Source organism: Eptatretus burgeri, chromosome 8, assembly GCF_056783735.1.
Source record: "Eptatretus burgeri isolate ZD-2024b chromosome 8, Ebu_testis_v1, whole genome shotgun sequence".
In the NCBI taxonomy this organism is placed as follows: Eukaryota; Metazoa; Chordata; class Myxini; order Myxiniformes; family Myxinidae; genus Eptatretus; species Eptatretus burgeri.
This window is the reverse complement of record NC_140968.1, coordinates 97,772,725-97,791,217: the sequence shown is the minus strand read 5'-3', so window position 1 is coordinate 97,791,217 and position 18,493 is coordinate 97,772,725. Positions and strand designations below refer to the sequence as shown.

The window sequence follows — 18,493 nt, the reverse complement described above, 5'->3', positions numbered from 1 at the left end:
GTTTTCAATTTTGTTTCACTGCCAGAAAGGCAGATAATCTAAAACAATTATTTCACTCCTCTCCACACATGAGCAATTTGAACAAACTGAGAGCCAAAGTACTGTTAAACTCCCGGTTTGTTTTCGATCAATGTTCCGATTCATGTTCAAATTATAACATTCAATTGAAATGAAGTTGTTCCTCGATCATAAGCTGACGTTTGTCGACAAACAGACAGAGAGACGAAGTGAATCAATTCCTTAACCCCGCTTTTTTGTTCGTGTGCACAGGGTGGTTAGGGTCTAAAACCAATCGCCAAACAAACAGCTTCCTTTAGTTTACCACTCAGTAGACAGAGCCATTCTGAGTAAGGAAACGTGCCTAATATTTACCTCACCCAGGTATCAACCCCGGATTCTCTCGCAAACAATTGACCCGATCCACGATCCCACAAGGCTCCGAACGAGGTTATGTTTTCACCCCTCTCTGTCCGTCTGCCTGTCTGTGTGCAGGATATCTCAAAAAGTTGTGGACAGGTTGGGTGTGTGACAAGACCAAACTGATTTGATTTTGGTGAAGATTCGGATCCGAATCCGACTACTGGAATTTCAAAGTGATTCTTTACCAGTGAGAGATAGGGCCAAAAATGATATCTAGCATGATATCTCAAAAATGGATTGGGCCCAACATGTTCTCGTGGATCAGGCGTAACTTGGCGGAGGTATGCACTCTACCGAGTGCCCTTATAGTTAAAAATGTAATGACGCGAGCACATGAGATGAGACTCGTAAGAAGTAAATGAGCAAAAAGACGTGAAGTTGATCCACAGTTCCGCAACGATTACCAAGCCCCGGTCTGTTGATTTCAATCTCTCCGACTCACTCGCAGCTGGTCGTCGTGGAACACTAATGAATATTTGCGAGGAACAACTTGTATTTGTTGGGAGAGCTTGCACCCAAAGATGAAAGCACCACAAATTATGGCCATCATCTCAGGGTGACCCATCGGCAATCAATCGTCTTATTACCAGTGCTTCGACTGGATATCCTTGAGTAACGAAGGTTTCTTTTTCAAGAATCAAAACATCACCATCTTCCTCACACATGTAAGCTCATGAAGAGTAAGAGCCTGGTGAGGTGGTAGGATTCCATTCTCTAACGCAACTGCAGAATATGATCTTATATGGGAAAAAACTTGATGTAACTATAATATTCATCATGTCGTGGAACACGTTCTTTGGGTTACATTCTCAAAGCCGGTATTTTTTTTTTTCATTTCATTGACTTTTAAAGCAACTCCATCACATCCTTCCCCCTCCTCCAACCCATCATCAGCAAACCCAATGCAGCTTTCAGTCCCCCAATGAGTTTTCCACAACTTGTCCTGCTCTTGGTGCACAAAAGTTGAGTTATTTTTTCTGCCCTTGGGTCAATGTTCTTGGTCATACTCCATCGTGGACAAGCATTGCTCACACAGGCATCAGAATGCTTATTCATGACGCCCCTTCTCGCTGTGGAATTTACAGCAACGGTGTGAAACTCCATAGAATGTCGTGACAAGTAGATACCTCATGCCTGGGCGTTGTGCAGAATAATCACCTTGTGCCGGCACCGTGGCTGCCGCAGGCCTGTCTGATTTTTGGATTTGTTTGTAACTTTGGGACTTTCTCTAAACCAAGAGCCTTTTCCTTGGAGAGGCAACAGATGTTCACCAATGCATCACGGCTTGAAGACTTTTGCGCAGTTGACGTATCGTGCCACACAGGACTTCTTTTTACCGAACAAAGCGGAAGGTCACGGAAGCAATTAGTTCAAGCATCCATTTGGAGCAGCTACCTCTGGGATTCTTAAACCATTATGTTACACAATATTTGGCTGCTTGTTCGTCTTTCACATGACTGGCGTGTATGGTAATGCCATGTGGAGATCTCTTATTGATTGGGTTGATGATTAATTTTGATCATTGTTTCTCCCTCTTGAATACCCTCTCCTCTGTGAAGGCCTTGAGACCATCCGCCATGCTAATCATATGTAAAGGCTATGGGGCACGATTCTCCTTGCTGACCTTTCTTCTTTCAGCTTCTTTGTCCTTTTTGTTTTTTTTTCTTCTATCATTATGCATTTTCACCTTACGTGAGTGTTCTACTCGTATGATTACCGGTACACATTTTTCCCGGAAGGCCAAGATGCGCAGGTACTGCGTTCCGTTGGTAGGTATTAACACACCTTTGCAAAACCATGTACTTTGGTTTTCAGGTTTGAGTACATGCATTTTGTTAACATTTCTTGTAAAAAAAACTTTTGAAAATGAAAGTGTCAATTTCATGGAAATTTGGTGATGTGAGCTTTCGCAAGTTGAGGTGTTCCTCTTTTTGATGGTGGATCATTGAATTGCCCTCTATCATATTAACACACACACACACACACACACACACACACACACACACACACACACACACACACACACACACACACACACACACACACACACACACACACACACACACACACACACACACACACACACACACACACACACACACGTTGTTGTCATTGTTTTCTTTAATTCTCAAACTGACCGCTCAGTTTTGGTTGATGGAGCCAGAGGCCTAAATAGTTGTCCAATTTGTGTTGAGGACCTAACTTTTTACATTGCCAAAGTATTATTGCATGCTGACCTTTAAGGACCTTGTAATATCGCTGTTATCAGATCTCTTTCTCTAAAATTACACAAAACATCAAAATAGATGAGTTGGACAAGCTAATTTGATCTGTCTGCACTAATTAGGAAAAAAAAAATTCTCAAAACTTCCAAAATGTTTTTGAAAAGATACTTATATGGTGAATTCTGGCCTTTCAGCACCCACAGATCCAGAAAAAATCTGATTACATCAAACTGCTGTGCTGTGACGATGCAAAGTGCTTGCAACAATGGGTCATGGGTATTCGCATCGCGAAGGTGAGAAGCCAAGCGTGCCTCCTGCTCCACCACCTTCCACGTGTCTCCAGCATGACCACTTAAACTGTCGATTTACTTCACTGGTCAACTCGCAGAGCACACCACCACTTACATGCATTTATAAACTTGGGCTTTGCATGAAGAAACCTCAATATGTTGTGCTACCTAACTGTGTGAGGGTTGGGCAGCACATTTTATTGAAGTTTCACATTACATGCAGGTCGGTGGTATCTCTATCTCTTCCGCCTCCTTTCTGGTCTTGCACCCTCTGCTCTTTCTGTGCTCTGCCCCCCACCCCAAGGTTTCTGTAGCGTGCACACAGTCTGCCGTCAACCCCTTTCTAGTGAAACTACATAAATCCAAGATTACTACTCAACTCCACTCATTTGTTATTTTGTCCCTGACTGTGGAACCATCTTCCACATTCTCTTCAACGTCACTCTTTCTTCCAGGTCTTCAAGACGGCTGTTCACCACCATCTAAGTTTCCCCCCCATCCAAAACCATGATCTTTTCTACCCCTGTTGTCTCTCCCCAAGCTCACCTCTTTCCAAGTTTCCAGTTTTTCCTTCCTGAGACTTTGCTGATAGATCCATATTGTCCTCCCCGAGCCCTTATTCTTCGCCATAATCCCTTATTTCTTCAAATCTCCCTCTATTTTGTCCCTCGTCCCTGCTGTTGGTGTGTTTTCCTCCCTCTCTTTCTACTGTTGCTTTTTTTTCTGTTGCGTCCTTACCTGTTCTCTGTTCTAGCTCCTCCACAAGCCTCGACTTTACATACAAAAAAAACCCAACCGTCGAGTACTTAACGGTAAGTTGCAAAACAATCGCCTTCCAACTCTTTCACTCCCCTCACTCCACAGCTTTCATGTTGAGACTTCAGGACTGCACACACTTTGTTTGGGGTTCAGTGGTGCTGTTTCTGTGTTTTCACCGTAAACTTTCTCAATCAAGTAAATTCTATCTTAATACAGGTATTATTCATTGTTTAATAACAGGTAATGCTTGAACTCTTCCGATTGCCGAATGGTGACTCTCGGTAAATTGCATGAACTGTTCTGCATCTCATCCACTGTATTGGCGTTGTGGTCAGAACATTGCGGTCACTGACTCTTGTTACATGGGTGGGTGGAGGTGAAGGTATTTCGGGGGATAATCATACAGGTTTATACAAGGAATTCTGACACAGGAGGAGGCTATTTGGCCCATCATGCCCACACATTTCCACCAATATCCATGTACCCCTCTATCTTCAATGCTTTCAGTTACTTATCAGCCTGGTGTTGGCTTAATGGTTAGGGCGGCTGGCTTAAGATCTGAGGGTCTTGACTTCAACCCCCTTTCGACCCGTTGAATTAACACCAGGTGGGTTCACTCAACCCGTCATCCTTTCGAGGTCGGTGGAATGAGTACCAGATTGCTGGTAAAAAGGGGCATTGCATCAGGGGCACAGCCGTGCCCCCAGAAAATGATGCAGCCAAGCAGCCGCAGACTGCTTACGAATACATAATATAAATTACCTATCCAGGCCGGCAGGAGGGCCAAGACATACGTACAACTTGCCTCGAAGCTGGTGAGCCTGGGTTTGAATCCCGACCCATAAATAAACTGTCATTTCAGTGTTTCACGGGCAGGGTGATTCATCATTGTGTGTGCCGTCCCTCGGATGGACGTTAAACTTGGCATCCTGTCTGCCGGCATTAATCTCTGAACATGAAATATCCCACTGTGTCCTTCGCAGAGAGTAGTGAGCTTTCTCCAGCACCCTGAACAAATTCCAAATTCCTGCTGTAACCTACAGCAGGCATTGCAACAGCACGCAGCCATGCCCTCGGCCAAAGATGCTACCCCTCAGCCTTGTGCTGCATACGAACGAATAAGTTACATATGCAACTCCAGTTGTAGTCAGAAATCAGTTGGGATCAGAAAGGATCAGGGCTCTTGTTATGGAAATGGGGGGGGGGGGAGGAGAGGTGGAGAGGATGGTGATGGGGAGGGAAGTAGTCATCCAGTTTGCAAGCACTTGTGGAGAGTAAAGTTAATGGCTGTAGTTCTGAGCAAGTTGGCTAGTTTTCCTCTGTGTTTGGTGCACAGTATGGCCGGAAGCTTTATGACAACTACAAGGACGTCTCAAGAAAAGCAGCAGCAACATGGGTGTCCCTGATGAATTCAGCAACAAAGCAGCCTGGCCATGGTAATGAGTGTCAGTTATTTTGAGTCTCATGTGGTTTGAGAACAGGTTGTATTTTATTTGTCCTGTTTTTTGGGGGGTTTTTTGCCTAAATCTTCACAGAATACATCTTGCATCTTCAACGTGTTCACACCGAGTAAAAATTGCCAAGTAATGCGATGCAAACACACTTTACAATTGTGGGATTATTCACCAATTTTTTTTTCTCTTTCCCTGTGGATTGCAGAGAGGAAACAAAGTGAGATGCCAGAGAAACCTGCCCATGCTTTGACAAACACCGTTGGAAACATCTTCTGTGAGGCATGGAAGCGTGGCAATGAACTCAGCCAAGCTCGGAAGGTAAGATTGACACATCAACTAAGATCTAATCACAGGTGTGCATCCTGGCAGCCACAGGTACACATTATCAACAGTACATAAAAAAAAAACCATGCATGATAAATCTTATATCGTGATATGTGCAAGAGGTGCGACAGACAATATGTGATGTCCATTTGCAACAGTCACAGATGCTGTACAGTATTCGTCCAATTTCCGGTGTGTGTGTGTGTGTGTCACGAGGAAGGCATTAACTGTATTTTTTCCATGAGCTAAATTGCATAACTTTCCTCTCGTATCGTGGAGATGTACTTTACGGAAGAAACAGGTGTCGCCTACGTCCTTTCATGAGTGAACACGAAGACACACTCCCTGGCACTTATTGATGAACCTCTGAAAGTTTGATGAAGATCCGTTTAGCCATGTTTGAGAGAAATGGCAACACACACACACACACACACACACACACACACACACACACACACACACACACACACACACACACACACACACACACACACACACACACACACACACACACACACACACACACACACACACACACACACACCACTGGGAACTGATACCTCAGTCAGCCTTGCGACCAGACACCATTCTCAGGAACAAAGAGGCAAAGACAGGTTGCTGATTGAGGCTTCAGTACTCAGCGATTTTGGCTTAAATAATGTAGAAATGAAGAAAATTACCAAATACCAGGACCTCAAAAATGAGAACAAGAGACCTTGGAATCTGAAGAGCGTTTAAATTGCACCATCAGTGATAATTGGAGAAACAGGAATAATAAAGAAGAGCCTCACTAAAATTTTGAAAACCATCCCCGGGAATGTTACCACAAAATAACTACAATTGAAGGGAGTCCGGGGTTCGGTGACGATCCTGAAAAGATCCGTCAGAACCAAACTCTGAGAACAACAAAGTTGAACAGCTTGGTCTATGAACTGTGATCCTCACCGAAGCAAAAGTGAATATTTTGAGTCTTGGGAGGACTTCGTTCTACCTCCTGAAATCAACAAATGGAGATAACAACCAACAACGCACACACGCACACACACACACGCACACACACACACACACACACACACACACACACACACACACACACACACACACACACACACACACACACACACACACACACACACACCTCTTATAGTTATAGATTTTATTTACTTTAGAGCGCAGTGTTTTGGAGTACGTTATTTATTACTATAATCAGATGGCTGAGAATCATAAAGGGTAATTTTTTTTGAAATTAATTCACTTTCACACCTTCAACTTGATCACAGTTACTGGTGTGAACCCCCTCCCCCACCCCTTCTCACCCTCGTTCAGAGTACACTATGGAACTCGCGTTCACAGTACACTTCACAGTACACTTTTCACGATTTACTACCACGCTGTCAGAGCATCATCTGCTGTTATTCACACTTAGGCCAACCAGAAAGTGTTTCTTTCCAAATACAGAGCAGAGAACAAGCCCGAGTCATAACACAGATTTTAAAAATGACACGTGCTGCTTCCTTGCTTGACGCTCAGCATTTAAAAAGGATGGAGCAAGGACAAACAACCCTATATTGCCAACCACATAGCATAGTCTTTCATGAATCTAATAGCCTCATCCTGCGTTGAACTTCCTTGTAAGGGAGCTCCTTTTTTTTTTCTTCCAAATATATTAAACATGTGGAGTGTGAAATCTGAGTAATTAATGCGTGCACACAAGCTCATCACGAATCATCCTCCACCCCCACCATATGATTCGCAAGTTTTCCCTCTAAATCGTGCTTTGAAGCAACTTGTGTGAAAAGTGAAAGTTGAAGTATGAATGTAAATTAAAATGCATCTCAAATTTGAGAAATAGTGGTAAACAGGAACTGATGCTACCAATGAGGGCTTTTATGGATGACTGAACTTTGAGGGTAGAGTCAGAAGATGTAACTTGAGGGATGGTGAAGGATCTATACGAAAAGGTTGATTGGTGCACAATCAAGTTAAAAGCAAAGAAAAGTATCGGCCTGGTGCTGCAGAAAGCTAAACGTACAGAGCGGTCACTTTTACTACTTGAAGACAAAATTCCAACGGTAAATGAGCATTGTTTCAAGAGCTTGGGAAGGTTGTATGAAGTCTCTTTGTCAAACAGACAGTGGGGGGTTCAAGGTTCAGCACATGGTCGAAGGTATGACGACCATTGAGAGAGGTGAACTACCAGAAAAAATCATGTTGTGGTGTCAGCATCTGGAATTCTGCAGGAGGGATGCGGCACCATTTTTCCATGAGAAAGTTAACTCACTCCTGTTTGATGGAGGTGGAAAATGCTGTCTTAGGAGTCATTCCAGAATATTGCACAAATGCTTGATTGGGTTCAGATCTGGTGATTGAGAAGGTCATGACATATGGATAACAACAGTATCTTGCTCGTCAAACCAATGGGCAACCACATGTGCTCTGTGGATGGGGGCACTGTCATCTTGGAAGACACCCTTCCTGGCAGGAAAGAAATGCTGCAACATTGGGTGAAGGTCCTGCGCTGCTGGAGGTGAGGGGATTGCAATCTTCTCCCTGCTTTCCTGTCCTACCTCTTCCTTTCCCTTCGTCCTCTCCTCGTCCTCCTTTACTGTGGGGGAGGGGGAGGATGACAAACCAGGTACAGCAGGCACAATACCTGTGTTCATCCCTGGGGCAACAACCACACCTCCACCCGCAGATGCACGCATCCTGCGAGCGTAGCTCTGTGGGCAGGAGCGGAAGGTGTGCTCCAATGCACCACAGCGGTTGCACTGCACCTGTGCAGTTCATTGCTCCCTCAAATATCTCAACTGGCCACACTGCGAGCAAAACTGTTCTTTGTACCCAGCACCAAGGTGGTCCAGTTGACCACATCTGTGGCATGCTTTTGGCAGACCCACATAAAAAAACTGCCCATGGTCCATCCCAATGACGATCCCATGAGGGATATGGGTGACTGTGCCAGCCTCCTTAACTCGGAACTTAACGCAATATTGCCGAGCCCTGGTCCTTATACTCAGACCATTTCGCATTTCCCGGGGTGGGGTCTTAACATCAACATATCTAGCCAACCAGTATTTAACGTCATAATCCGTAACGCTGTTATTGTAGAGACGGACTGTCATGACCCTTTCATGGTCAGAGAGGGCCGAGACCTCCCAATCAGCCAGAGATTCAGCTGACCGGGCGGTAGTCCACTACACTCAGAACTCGGCAAGCCTTTCAGAAGTCTGAAAGACACATCAAATGCATGGGCCAAGGAGATGAGGCAATAAAAATCATCAACCTTGAACCCCAGCAAGTCGAGCAAAAGCGTCCACCCAAATACCTCACTTATCGGCACAACTCCTTCCTCGGAGAACACCAACCTGATGCAGTTATGGCACCTGCTCACCATTCTGCGGTCAAGGGGAGGGCGGGGACAGCACTAGGAGAGAGGAGGGGAAGGGGAGGGAGGGAGGGAGGTGGCAGCTGGGAAGTGCGAGGCTACCTTCCTGCCTGGTGGGTGAGGCCTACCAGACAAGAGGAAGGCCAGGCAAAAGCAGGAAGGGAAAGATGATCGAAAACGCAGGACTAATAATCCAACAAGTATAAGATAAACAAATAGACAAGATAGGGGTTGGGGGGGGGGGAATAAATCACGCAGAACATACACAAGGCTAACAAGCTGCTAAAAAGGGGCAAAAAAACGAATCGCTGAGGTTTTTCCTCCGCATCCAAGCTCGCCATAATTAGAGGTAACCAGCCCTATGCAGCATTTTTATACATGACCCGAGGCGTGCTTGGATGTTATTTGCTTCAATAATACATGGGCCACACTTGTGTGGAAGCCGTTGTTTGCAATATACTTGGTGTCCCTCATTTTCCCAGGTGTTTCCATTTTTATTTTTTTTACCATTACCTGTGTTTACACGTATATAGGTATAAATTGATCTGTCTCCATAAATTAAACTACAACAACAACCCCAACCCCTAAGGGGAACAAGCCTTTTAAAGCTTCGGCCTTGAACACTTCTCAAAAAATGAGAAACACGTTTGAAAAGAAAAAAAAAGGTTAAAAAACCTAAAACATTGCGACAAAGCTGAATATATGCATTTCAGCTTAAACACCGAAGTGCATGATAATGCAAAGGCTGGAAAAGCTTGGCAAACCAATATACTTGCACCTTGCTCCTTATGCCAAAATTTATGATCATCCGAGATACACTGGCTGTTTCTGCATTAATGGCATCACCAGAAAGACAAAAATATACTTTAATGCAAGGCTTTTGGCAAGGCCTACAAAATGATTGTCTCCCATGGAATGAGACAACGGAAGGAGGGTGGGGTGGGGAAGGTCGTTCAGCGTGATGCACATTGCTTACGCCGTGTTGAGTGTAACCTGGGGTGCATTCAGTTACAAAGTTTCTTGTAGAGCACTCGCCAAGTGGTTTACGCACTCAAAGAAACACTCCAATCGGAACCGTTGATAAGGAACGGTCGGCTTGGCAAGCGATAGCTTGCTTCTTGGTAACTGAACATGCCCCAGAACTGAGATCATTTTCTTGTTAAAAAAATTTTTTTTAGAAGAATCTTCTTCTTTCGGCTGCTCCCGATAGGGGTCGCCACAGCGGATCATCCGTATGATCCGCATAGTGATTTGGCACATGTTTTACGCCGGATGCCCTTCCTGACGCAACCCTGGTCGCCTCTTACGACACAGGAATATGGTACACCTATTTTAACCAGGGTATACACCGGCCCAGTATACTGGTACTCATTTCGCCGACCTCGGAAGGATGACAGGCTGAGTCAACCCCCTGGTGTATTAATTCAGTGGACCAATGGGGCTTGAACTCAGGACCTTTTGGATCCCAAGCCGCTGCCCTAACCACTGCGCAAACACCAGGCTTTTTTTTTTTTAGAAGAATATACCTGTTTAATTCGAATTTTGCAACAATGATGATATTGATGATGTGTAATAAAGAATCTGCCATGCCTACATTTATATGATATAATCATCATCATTAATTATATCAATTTATCAATGCCATTAAGCCTTGTGTTGGTTTAATGATTAAGGTGGCTGATTTAAGATCCTAGGGTCCTGAGTTCAAACCCCCGCAATCATTGAATTAACACCAGGTGGGTTGACTCAGCCTATCATCATTCTGAGGTTGGCAAATGAGTTCTAGCTTACTGGTAATGGTGGCATTGAATCAGAGGCACAGCTGTTACCCAAGAAAATGATGTAGCCAAGCATCCACATGCTGTATATGAATATATAAATAAATCATCAATAACATTGAGGTTTGACTCTAATATATTTTGTTTGTGTCCTTGCCAGGACATTCCTCAGCACCAGCCGATCTCTTCAGTTTCTGCACCAACTTCTTCTCAACAGGCTTCACCAAAGATGGCTATTCCAGAACTTTCCACCCATGCACAGGATAACAAGCCAATAAGAAATCAAGATCCAGTAAGATCACCCGTGAGCACTGTCCAAAGTCCAGGCAAGGATCCATCAGGAACATTGTCGGAGAAGGGAAGTGCAGCAACAGTGCTTGCCACGAAGCGCAAAGCTCCTCCCAATTGTCCTCGCCGTGCCTCGAGCCTCGTGAGCATTGAAGACCAGGAAAGTTTACAGCAGTTGGGCCCTGATAACTTCAATCTACCACCTCCACCCCCAGATTTTTTTCCTCCACCTCCTCCTCCTTTAGATCTCTCAGATATCCCACCAGACCAAGACCTTGAAATGCCCCCTCCACCAAATGAGAACGACATTCATATTCCTCCCCCTCCTCCTTGTTTTCTTCCTCCTCCTCCCCCACCAGATGAGTCACTGTCCACCTCTCCTTCTAATAAATTCATTCCTCCAAATCCTCCTCCAGTCTCTACCCCACAACCCCCTCCCACCACAATAGCCTCACAAATTGCTCCACCCCTCAGTTCCAATGCTCCTCCTCCTCCTCCTCCTCTTCCTCCCCCTCCTCCTCCTCAGAAGGCAAAGCCCACACTTACACTCCCACCTTCGAAAACACTCATACCCTCAACTCCACTCAATGCCAGTCCCATTAAATCTGTGCCACTTGTTCCACCTCCTCCACATCCTGCTCCCAATCTTGCTATTCCATCACCACCACCCCCTCCACCAATACCCCCACCACTGGCACCAGGTGTAAACGCACAACCCCGTCCAAATTTTGTTAAACCAAAACCAACCGAGAAGCCAAGTAGGCCTGTACAAGCCCCACCCAAGCCGGCCCCATCGGGCCAAGTCGGCTTCCTCGGTGACCTTGCTCAGACACTCCAGAAACGAGCGAAGGAAACCAGAGAGCAGAATGGTTCTGCGCAGCCGTCCCCAGGCACGACTCCACCGGCTACGCTGCCCAAACCCAACGTTCCAAGAAAACCACCGACTCCACTAAAAAGAGATCTCACAAATTGACAAGGCCTTGTTCTCTATAAAAAGCAAGAAAATGTCAGGCAAAACAATCAACCTGGGTTTTGCATGGAAACAGGGACATTAATTTCGTCCAACTTGACCAAGCAGCAGTTTGGGACATCATGCACTGCCATTATATAAACTCTGTTTTGTTCGTCTCTCAGAACTCTGTCCACTTCGTATTATTACAACCAAAGAAATACCATACTCTCTGAGTTGGGGGCGGGGGTGGGTTTATGACTCAATATTGGATGTATTTCACTTGTATGTCTGCTTGTTTTAACAAGAGCTGAAGAAATTCCCTATTCTGTTAATAATGACAATGGTGATACAATAATTATCGAATAATTAACACAGTTAAATAGTTATCGAAGCACAGGAAAAGGCCATCCCATGTCGTCTGTCCTCGGTCCCCTCCAAACACTCTTTATAACTATAAGCAGTGCTTTTTAACCTGTGTGGCATGTAGTCGTGGTCGTGGGAGGCGGAGGGTAAGCAGATAGAATGAAGATGTTAATATTTAAAAATAATCATTTTATAATAAAAAAAAATTCATTTGGAGGGGTGGTGGGAGGAGGGGGCGGGGGAGTGGTTGTTGGGTTGTTGGGTAGTACTTGAATTAAGGCAGAAAACAGAGATATAGATTAGGTCGACCTGATTTTAATACTGTGCAGTCTCTTCGAGACCATAATGCATCTTTTGATCACTAAATGGTATTGCGGAGTGCTTTGATATGGTATTTCATATTTCAAATGAAATGTTTGAATTTCAATATTAATGTGGATTAAAAACAAAAGTCCACTCATTTTCATATTAATTGTGAAATGTAAGAGAATCATGTCCCATCTGTTTGTGAATGCGTTGTTTATGGGCCAATAGCCGCCTGCGGCAGGTTGTGAGGGGGTTCACATTTACTAAAGAGGATAACAGAAATATAGACTGAGAATGTAATCCTGATGATGTTGAGCTGCACAAGAGAATTCATCAGTCATTCCACAGTGTTGAGAAAATACCAATGATCAAGCAACAACATCGCATGCAGCCTGATATCGCATCGCATCAAGGTCGTAGCCCTTCATGTTGTGGATTTCAAGGTTTTGGACATGCATTCTCACATGCAGCCTTTAATCAATGAGGATGCTCAAGAGCCTTTTGCCCCATCCATGAACTAGTCATACATCTTCCACCATCTCTGCAGAACTTTACACCCTCTGTGATCGTTCAGTGTTAGTTTTGTTTGTTCTTAAAACCATGCACTTTGCCATGTTTTTTTTTTTTTTTTTTAGCTCTTCATCCATCTTATAAATATTTTAAAGTGTTTGTTTGTTTGTGCGTTTGTACGTTATTCTTTCACGGCCGAACCATAGCACCTAGAGGCCCCAAATTTGGGGTGTACGTATTTCAGAATGTGGGAAAGGTTTTAAGCTACCGCACGTTGGCCTTGACGTCCATTTTGAGGACATAAAGTGTATTTTGAGATATGGGTCAGGCAGTGCTGCCGCCGGCCCGCAGGCTAACGGTAATCAACCACAAGGCCAATAACTCCATCGATTTTCAATGTCCAACATGACCCGAAACCACCACGGGGAAAAGTTCATCCAGCTGGGCATCGCCGGGTATCCCCACCCCATCCTCCCCTCGGGGAGCACTGAGTGGCCCCCTGCTAGTTGTAAATAAAACTAGTTACATCACACGCAGAATAATTGTGTGAACTTCGATAACCTGGTGAAATTGCTTGGTACCATAACGGCTGGGATTTCAAGGTGATGGTCTATTGAATAACAAACGGCATCGTGTGTTATTATGTTACAAATAAACAAAATTAAATGTACGATTCATTACGATTTTTACTGATTGCTTACTTTTGCAAAACGACTATCCCAATTTGTTTGGTTGTATATTTCGACATTCCTGCTAACCATGTATAGAGGTAATAGTGGTGCCTTTGGATGTGTGATAGTGGTGTTGGCGGTACTTTGATGGACACGTGATTGTGGTAGATTTTGTGGATGTGGTGCGAATAGGTTTCAGAACTTGAGATGATACATTCATATGTGTTGTCTGGGTTCAGAGAAGGCTTCAAGATCCTATTTTCAGCATATTGTCCCTCCAGGCTATTTATGACAAAAGTGATTTATGGGTTTTAACTTATTTATGTTTTTGGATGGTGCAGTTGTAAAAATACCTTTTATTGCAAATTTTGACATCAAAATGTTATTGTACAAAACAGGACAAGCTTTCTCAAAACTGGATTCCAATGGAACCATTGATGCAGGTTACTCTCAAATGGATGGGTGCTTTAGGCTGGACTGAATAGTCAGGAAAATTTGGTTACACCATGTCCTGTTATGGAACCTAAATATTCCCTCAAATTTTTTTCATCAACTCAATTGCTCAGATTGTAGTGTGGCAACTTAGCTAAATATAGCATATCAATTGTGCATTTTGTGAGGAAAGCACCAAATTTGGCAAACTAGTAGCCTATCATTATGAACAGATTTGGATATTGGGCCATCTCAAATTCAGCCGCTGATGGCTGTGGCAGCCATTTTCCACTGCCATCAAAAATTTTGAGATGGCCCAATATCCAAATCTGTTCATAATATGATAGGCTACTAGTGTGCCAAATTTGGTGCTTTCCTCACAAAATGCACAGTTGTTATGCTAAGTTGCCCCACGATTGTAATCACTCATGAATCCGACTTTCACATCATTCACACCTTATTTCCTTCATTCCTGTTGTTGTGGGGTGGGGAGAGGTAGCTTGTTTTACTCCATTCAGCAATATAAACTCACGACTTCTCATTATATATTATACCTCTCATCTCACTGTCTGGTTTGATGACCACTTGTGGGTGTCATGTGTCTGGTGGGAGACAGATATCGGGTGGCCTGAAAGTCACTTAACCCCTGCTAACTTTATCGCACCTCCCTCCCTCCCTTCTCAGTTCTCCACAAGTTCAATGGTGCATGGAGAATGATGGAGCACATACAGATACAATGAGTGATAAATAATTAATTATTGTAAGCATTGCACAATCGAACCTCTATATTAAAAGAGTTTTTAATAATTATAACTTTACTGGAGATTGGTAAAGTGACTTTCAGACACACTGTAGATATCGCATGATCATATAAAAGGAATGTTTTGTTTGTCTGCAGCTCTCTTGAGAAAAGTCATCCAATGATTACAATAAAATATATATTGTGTGAGGAGGTGCCAGAATTAAGTCTAAAAGATGGACCATGTAGTGCACCAGCAAAGGACGATTTATAGCTTTATGCACAAAGGGATACCTATTGTATCGTCGTACAAGGAAAGGATTATTTTTAGGTGCACATACCTTGGGCTATTTATAGCTGCAAGCACAAATGACTATTTATTGCTGTCCACACAGAGCTATTTATAGCTGTGAACACAAAGAGCTATTTATAGCAGTAAGCACAAATTGCTATATATAGCTGTACATACAAAGGGCTATTTATAGTTTTATACACAAATGGCGACTTAAAATTGGACACAGAAAGGGCTATTTTTTGCTGCACATACAAAGGGTTATTTGTAGTAGTACATATAGAGGGATATTTATAGCTGGAAGCACAAAATTATATTTATAGTTGTACACACAGAGCTATTTATAACTGTAAGCACAAAGGGCTATTAATGCTGCACACACAGAGCTATTTATGGCTTTAAAGTACAAAGGCCTATTTATGATTGTACACAGAAAGGGCTAGCTATTTTAGCGAAACATACAAATGGCTATTTATAGTTGGACACACAAAGGGCTATTTATAGTTGTAAGCACAAAGGCCTATTTATAGTTACACACATAAAGGGCTATTTTTAGCTGAACATGTAAAGGGCTATTTATAGCTTTAAGCACAAAGGCCTATTTATTGCTATATCACAAAGAGCTATTGTTTGCAAGTAAAAAGAGCTATTTATTGCTATAGCACAAAGAGCTATTGTTTTAGCTGTTCACAGAAAGGAATATGTATAGCTGCATGCACAAATAGGTATTTGTTGCTGTACTTCAAGGCTATTTTAGCTCTACCTACAAGGTGCTATTTATAGCAGTAAGCACAAAGGCCTATAGTGCTGGAAGCTCAAAGGCTTATTTATAGCTGAACACACAGCTATTTATAGTGACAAATACAAATAGGTATTTATAGCTGAAAGCACAAATAGCTATTTATAGCTGTAAGCACAAATAGCTATTTATAGCTGTAAGCACAAATAGCTATTTATAGCTGTAAGCACAATGAGCTGTTATAGCTGTACACCCTGAGCTATTTATAGCTGCCAATACAGAGTTATTTATAGTTGTACACACAGAGCTATTTATTGGTGAAAGCACAATTACCTTTTTCTCGCTGCACATAAAAATGGCTATCACAGTTGTGGACACGGGAATATTATAGCTGTACCACAAGGGCTATTTTTATATAGCTGTGTGCACAAAGAGGGCTATATGTATTTGTCAGCACAAAGAGCTGTTTATTACTGTACACACACAATTATTTTAGCTCTACAAACAAAGGGCTATTTGTAGCTGGAGGCCAATGGTCTCTGTATGGCTGTTAGCACAAATGGCTGTTCTAGTTGTACACATGGGAATATTTATTGCTGTACACACAAGGGGTCTTTACCCCGTGGGGTCTTCCACCCCACGGGGTCTAAGCACTGCTCGCGTTCTCTCTTTTTTGTGTACAGTTCATTTGAACATCTATTTCTCCATTATTCGTGAACAGAATTCGATGAAAATTGACAGGCATACAATAGATACATATGTGCAGGCAATAACTGAGCCCAAAGTGAGATTGCGGCCCTTCGGGTTGAGGAACGCCCATTTTCTTTAAATTGTTATTTCTCGGTTATTAGTGAATGGAACCCAACCAGACTTGACAGGTATATTCTAAAGACCATTCTCCAGGCATTAACTGAGCCCAAAGTGAGATTATGTCCCTTTGGACCGAGAAACGGCCCTCCCGGCCCATTTTTTAAAAAATTGCTATTTCTCAGTTGTTCGTAAACGGAACCGAACCAAACTTGACAGGTCAAGAGACCACTCCCCAGGCATTAACTGAGCCCAAAGTGCGATTCCAGCCTTTTGGGCGGAGAAACGGCCTTTTCGGACCATTTTCTTAAAATTGTTATTGAAAAAAAAAGATATATGAAATGCGCTGGGCGATGCCCAATGCAAAATTAAGTCGGAATTGATGATATGAAACTAGTCTCACTCTTGTGAGGTGTTCTGGTTTCTTTTTCTGAGGCGATGAAAATCTTACCAAATTTCAAAACAATCCGTCGTCCGTGCTTTCGCTCACCTGAGAGTTGTACGAATGAACTCCCACAGGGTATGTTCGCAATTTGAACTTGTTATATAGTTGTACACACAAAGTGATATTTATAGCTACACACACGCACGCACGCACGCACGCACGCACGCACGCACGCACGCACACACACACACACACACACATTTCTCGTCTATCGTGCTCACTAATCATCAATTGTGAACAGTGTTGTGTCATGAGTATAGTTGGTTGTTTGTTTTCAAATGCAGCACAGTTGCTTTTTATTCTTATTGTCTTAGTCGCCTCCTGGTTTTACCGGTGGGGATGAAAGGTTTGCTCTCTGTCTGTCCATCCCACCTGTGGTTGTTTCAGACTTTTTTTCCCCCAAACCCTTCACCATATTCAACTGAAACTTGGTACATGGCTTTGTTATGATGAGTTACACAACAAGTTCGAGTTTCATCAATTTTTCAGAGTTGTGCCCTTTTTGGACTTAGGAAGTATCATATTGGTAGGGGACATGTATTGCAAACCAATTCTCGCTCTTGTTAATTCATGACTTAATGACCATATTTTATTTATCATCAATTATTTAGTTTCATTTGAGGCTCTTTAAACTTTACAATTGTAATGCACATCATGTTAACCATAACCTTTAATTAATTTGTACACAAAGTGCTTGATTAATTTTTGCCTTTTGGCAATACATCAACCTCAGCAATTCAACCACCCTTAAAGTTGGCTGTTGTGTTGCTCCCTGCCCCTAAAACGTGCACTACTTTGTGTGTCATTATCTAAAAGCTTTATCGATTCTATCTTCCCGTCGTTGCTGGAATCTCGGAAAACAAGTCATTGTCCTTTGTCTGACTTGCAGTCCTGGCAACAGTTATGAATATTAATTAGCTCATTAATGACATAGCAGTGCTACAACACTAATGGTAGGTCGTTCAATGTTTGAAATTAAGAGAAATGGTAAATTGGTTTGGCGTAAGGGGTGACTGGGAGGGTAGGGGTTAAAAAAAAAACTAAAACGCATGGCATTAAATATACTGGACTTCAAAATTCCCTTCTATGACTGTGGAACCTCTTACAATTAAATGGAAGACCAAATTCTTCATTAGAGTAATTAGAAGGAACCCAAAGAAGCAAAGAGCAAAGATGGAGTCATCAGAAGGAACCTGAATATGATTCGGGTTTCAGCCGCTGCTCCACAACCCATCCAGGTGCAGCCAAGTGAGCCTTACAGAAAAATTTCTGCAAGAATTCACTTCTTAGATAGATAAAGAAATAGAGAAAGAA

At 43.0% G+C, this 18,493-nt stretch overlaps 1 protein-coding gene across 3 annotated transcripts in view; it reads left to right on the top strand.

Moving 5' to 3' along the window:
- Positions 1–13,734, top strand: part of APBB1IP (amyloid beta precursor protein binding family B member 1 interacting protein) — a 106,714-nt gene extending 92,980 nt beyond the window's left edge. For all 3 annotated transcript variants that reach the window (XM_085893139.1, XM_085893138.1, XM_085893137.1), the window contains exons 13-16: positions 2,840–2,938; positions 5,031–5,130; positions 5,354–5,466; positions 10,796–13,734. In XM_085893139.1, coding sequence (XP_085749265.1) covers positions 2,840–2,938; positions 5,031–5,130; positions 5,354–5,466; positions 10,796–11,896 — 1,413 coding nt within the window. In that variant the 3' untranslated portion in view covers positions 11,897–13,734. The remainder of the gene's footprint in view (positions 1–2,839; positions 2,939–5,030; positions 5,131–5,353; positions 5,467–10,795) is intronic.
- The last annotated feature ends 4,759 nt before the right edge of the window (positions 13,735–18,493 follow it).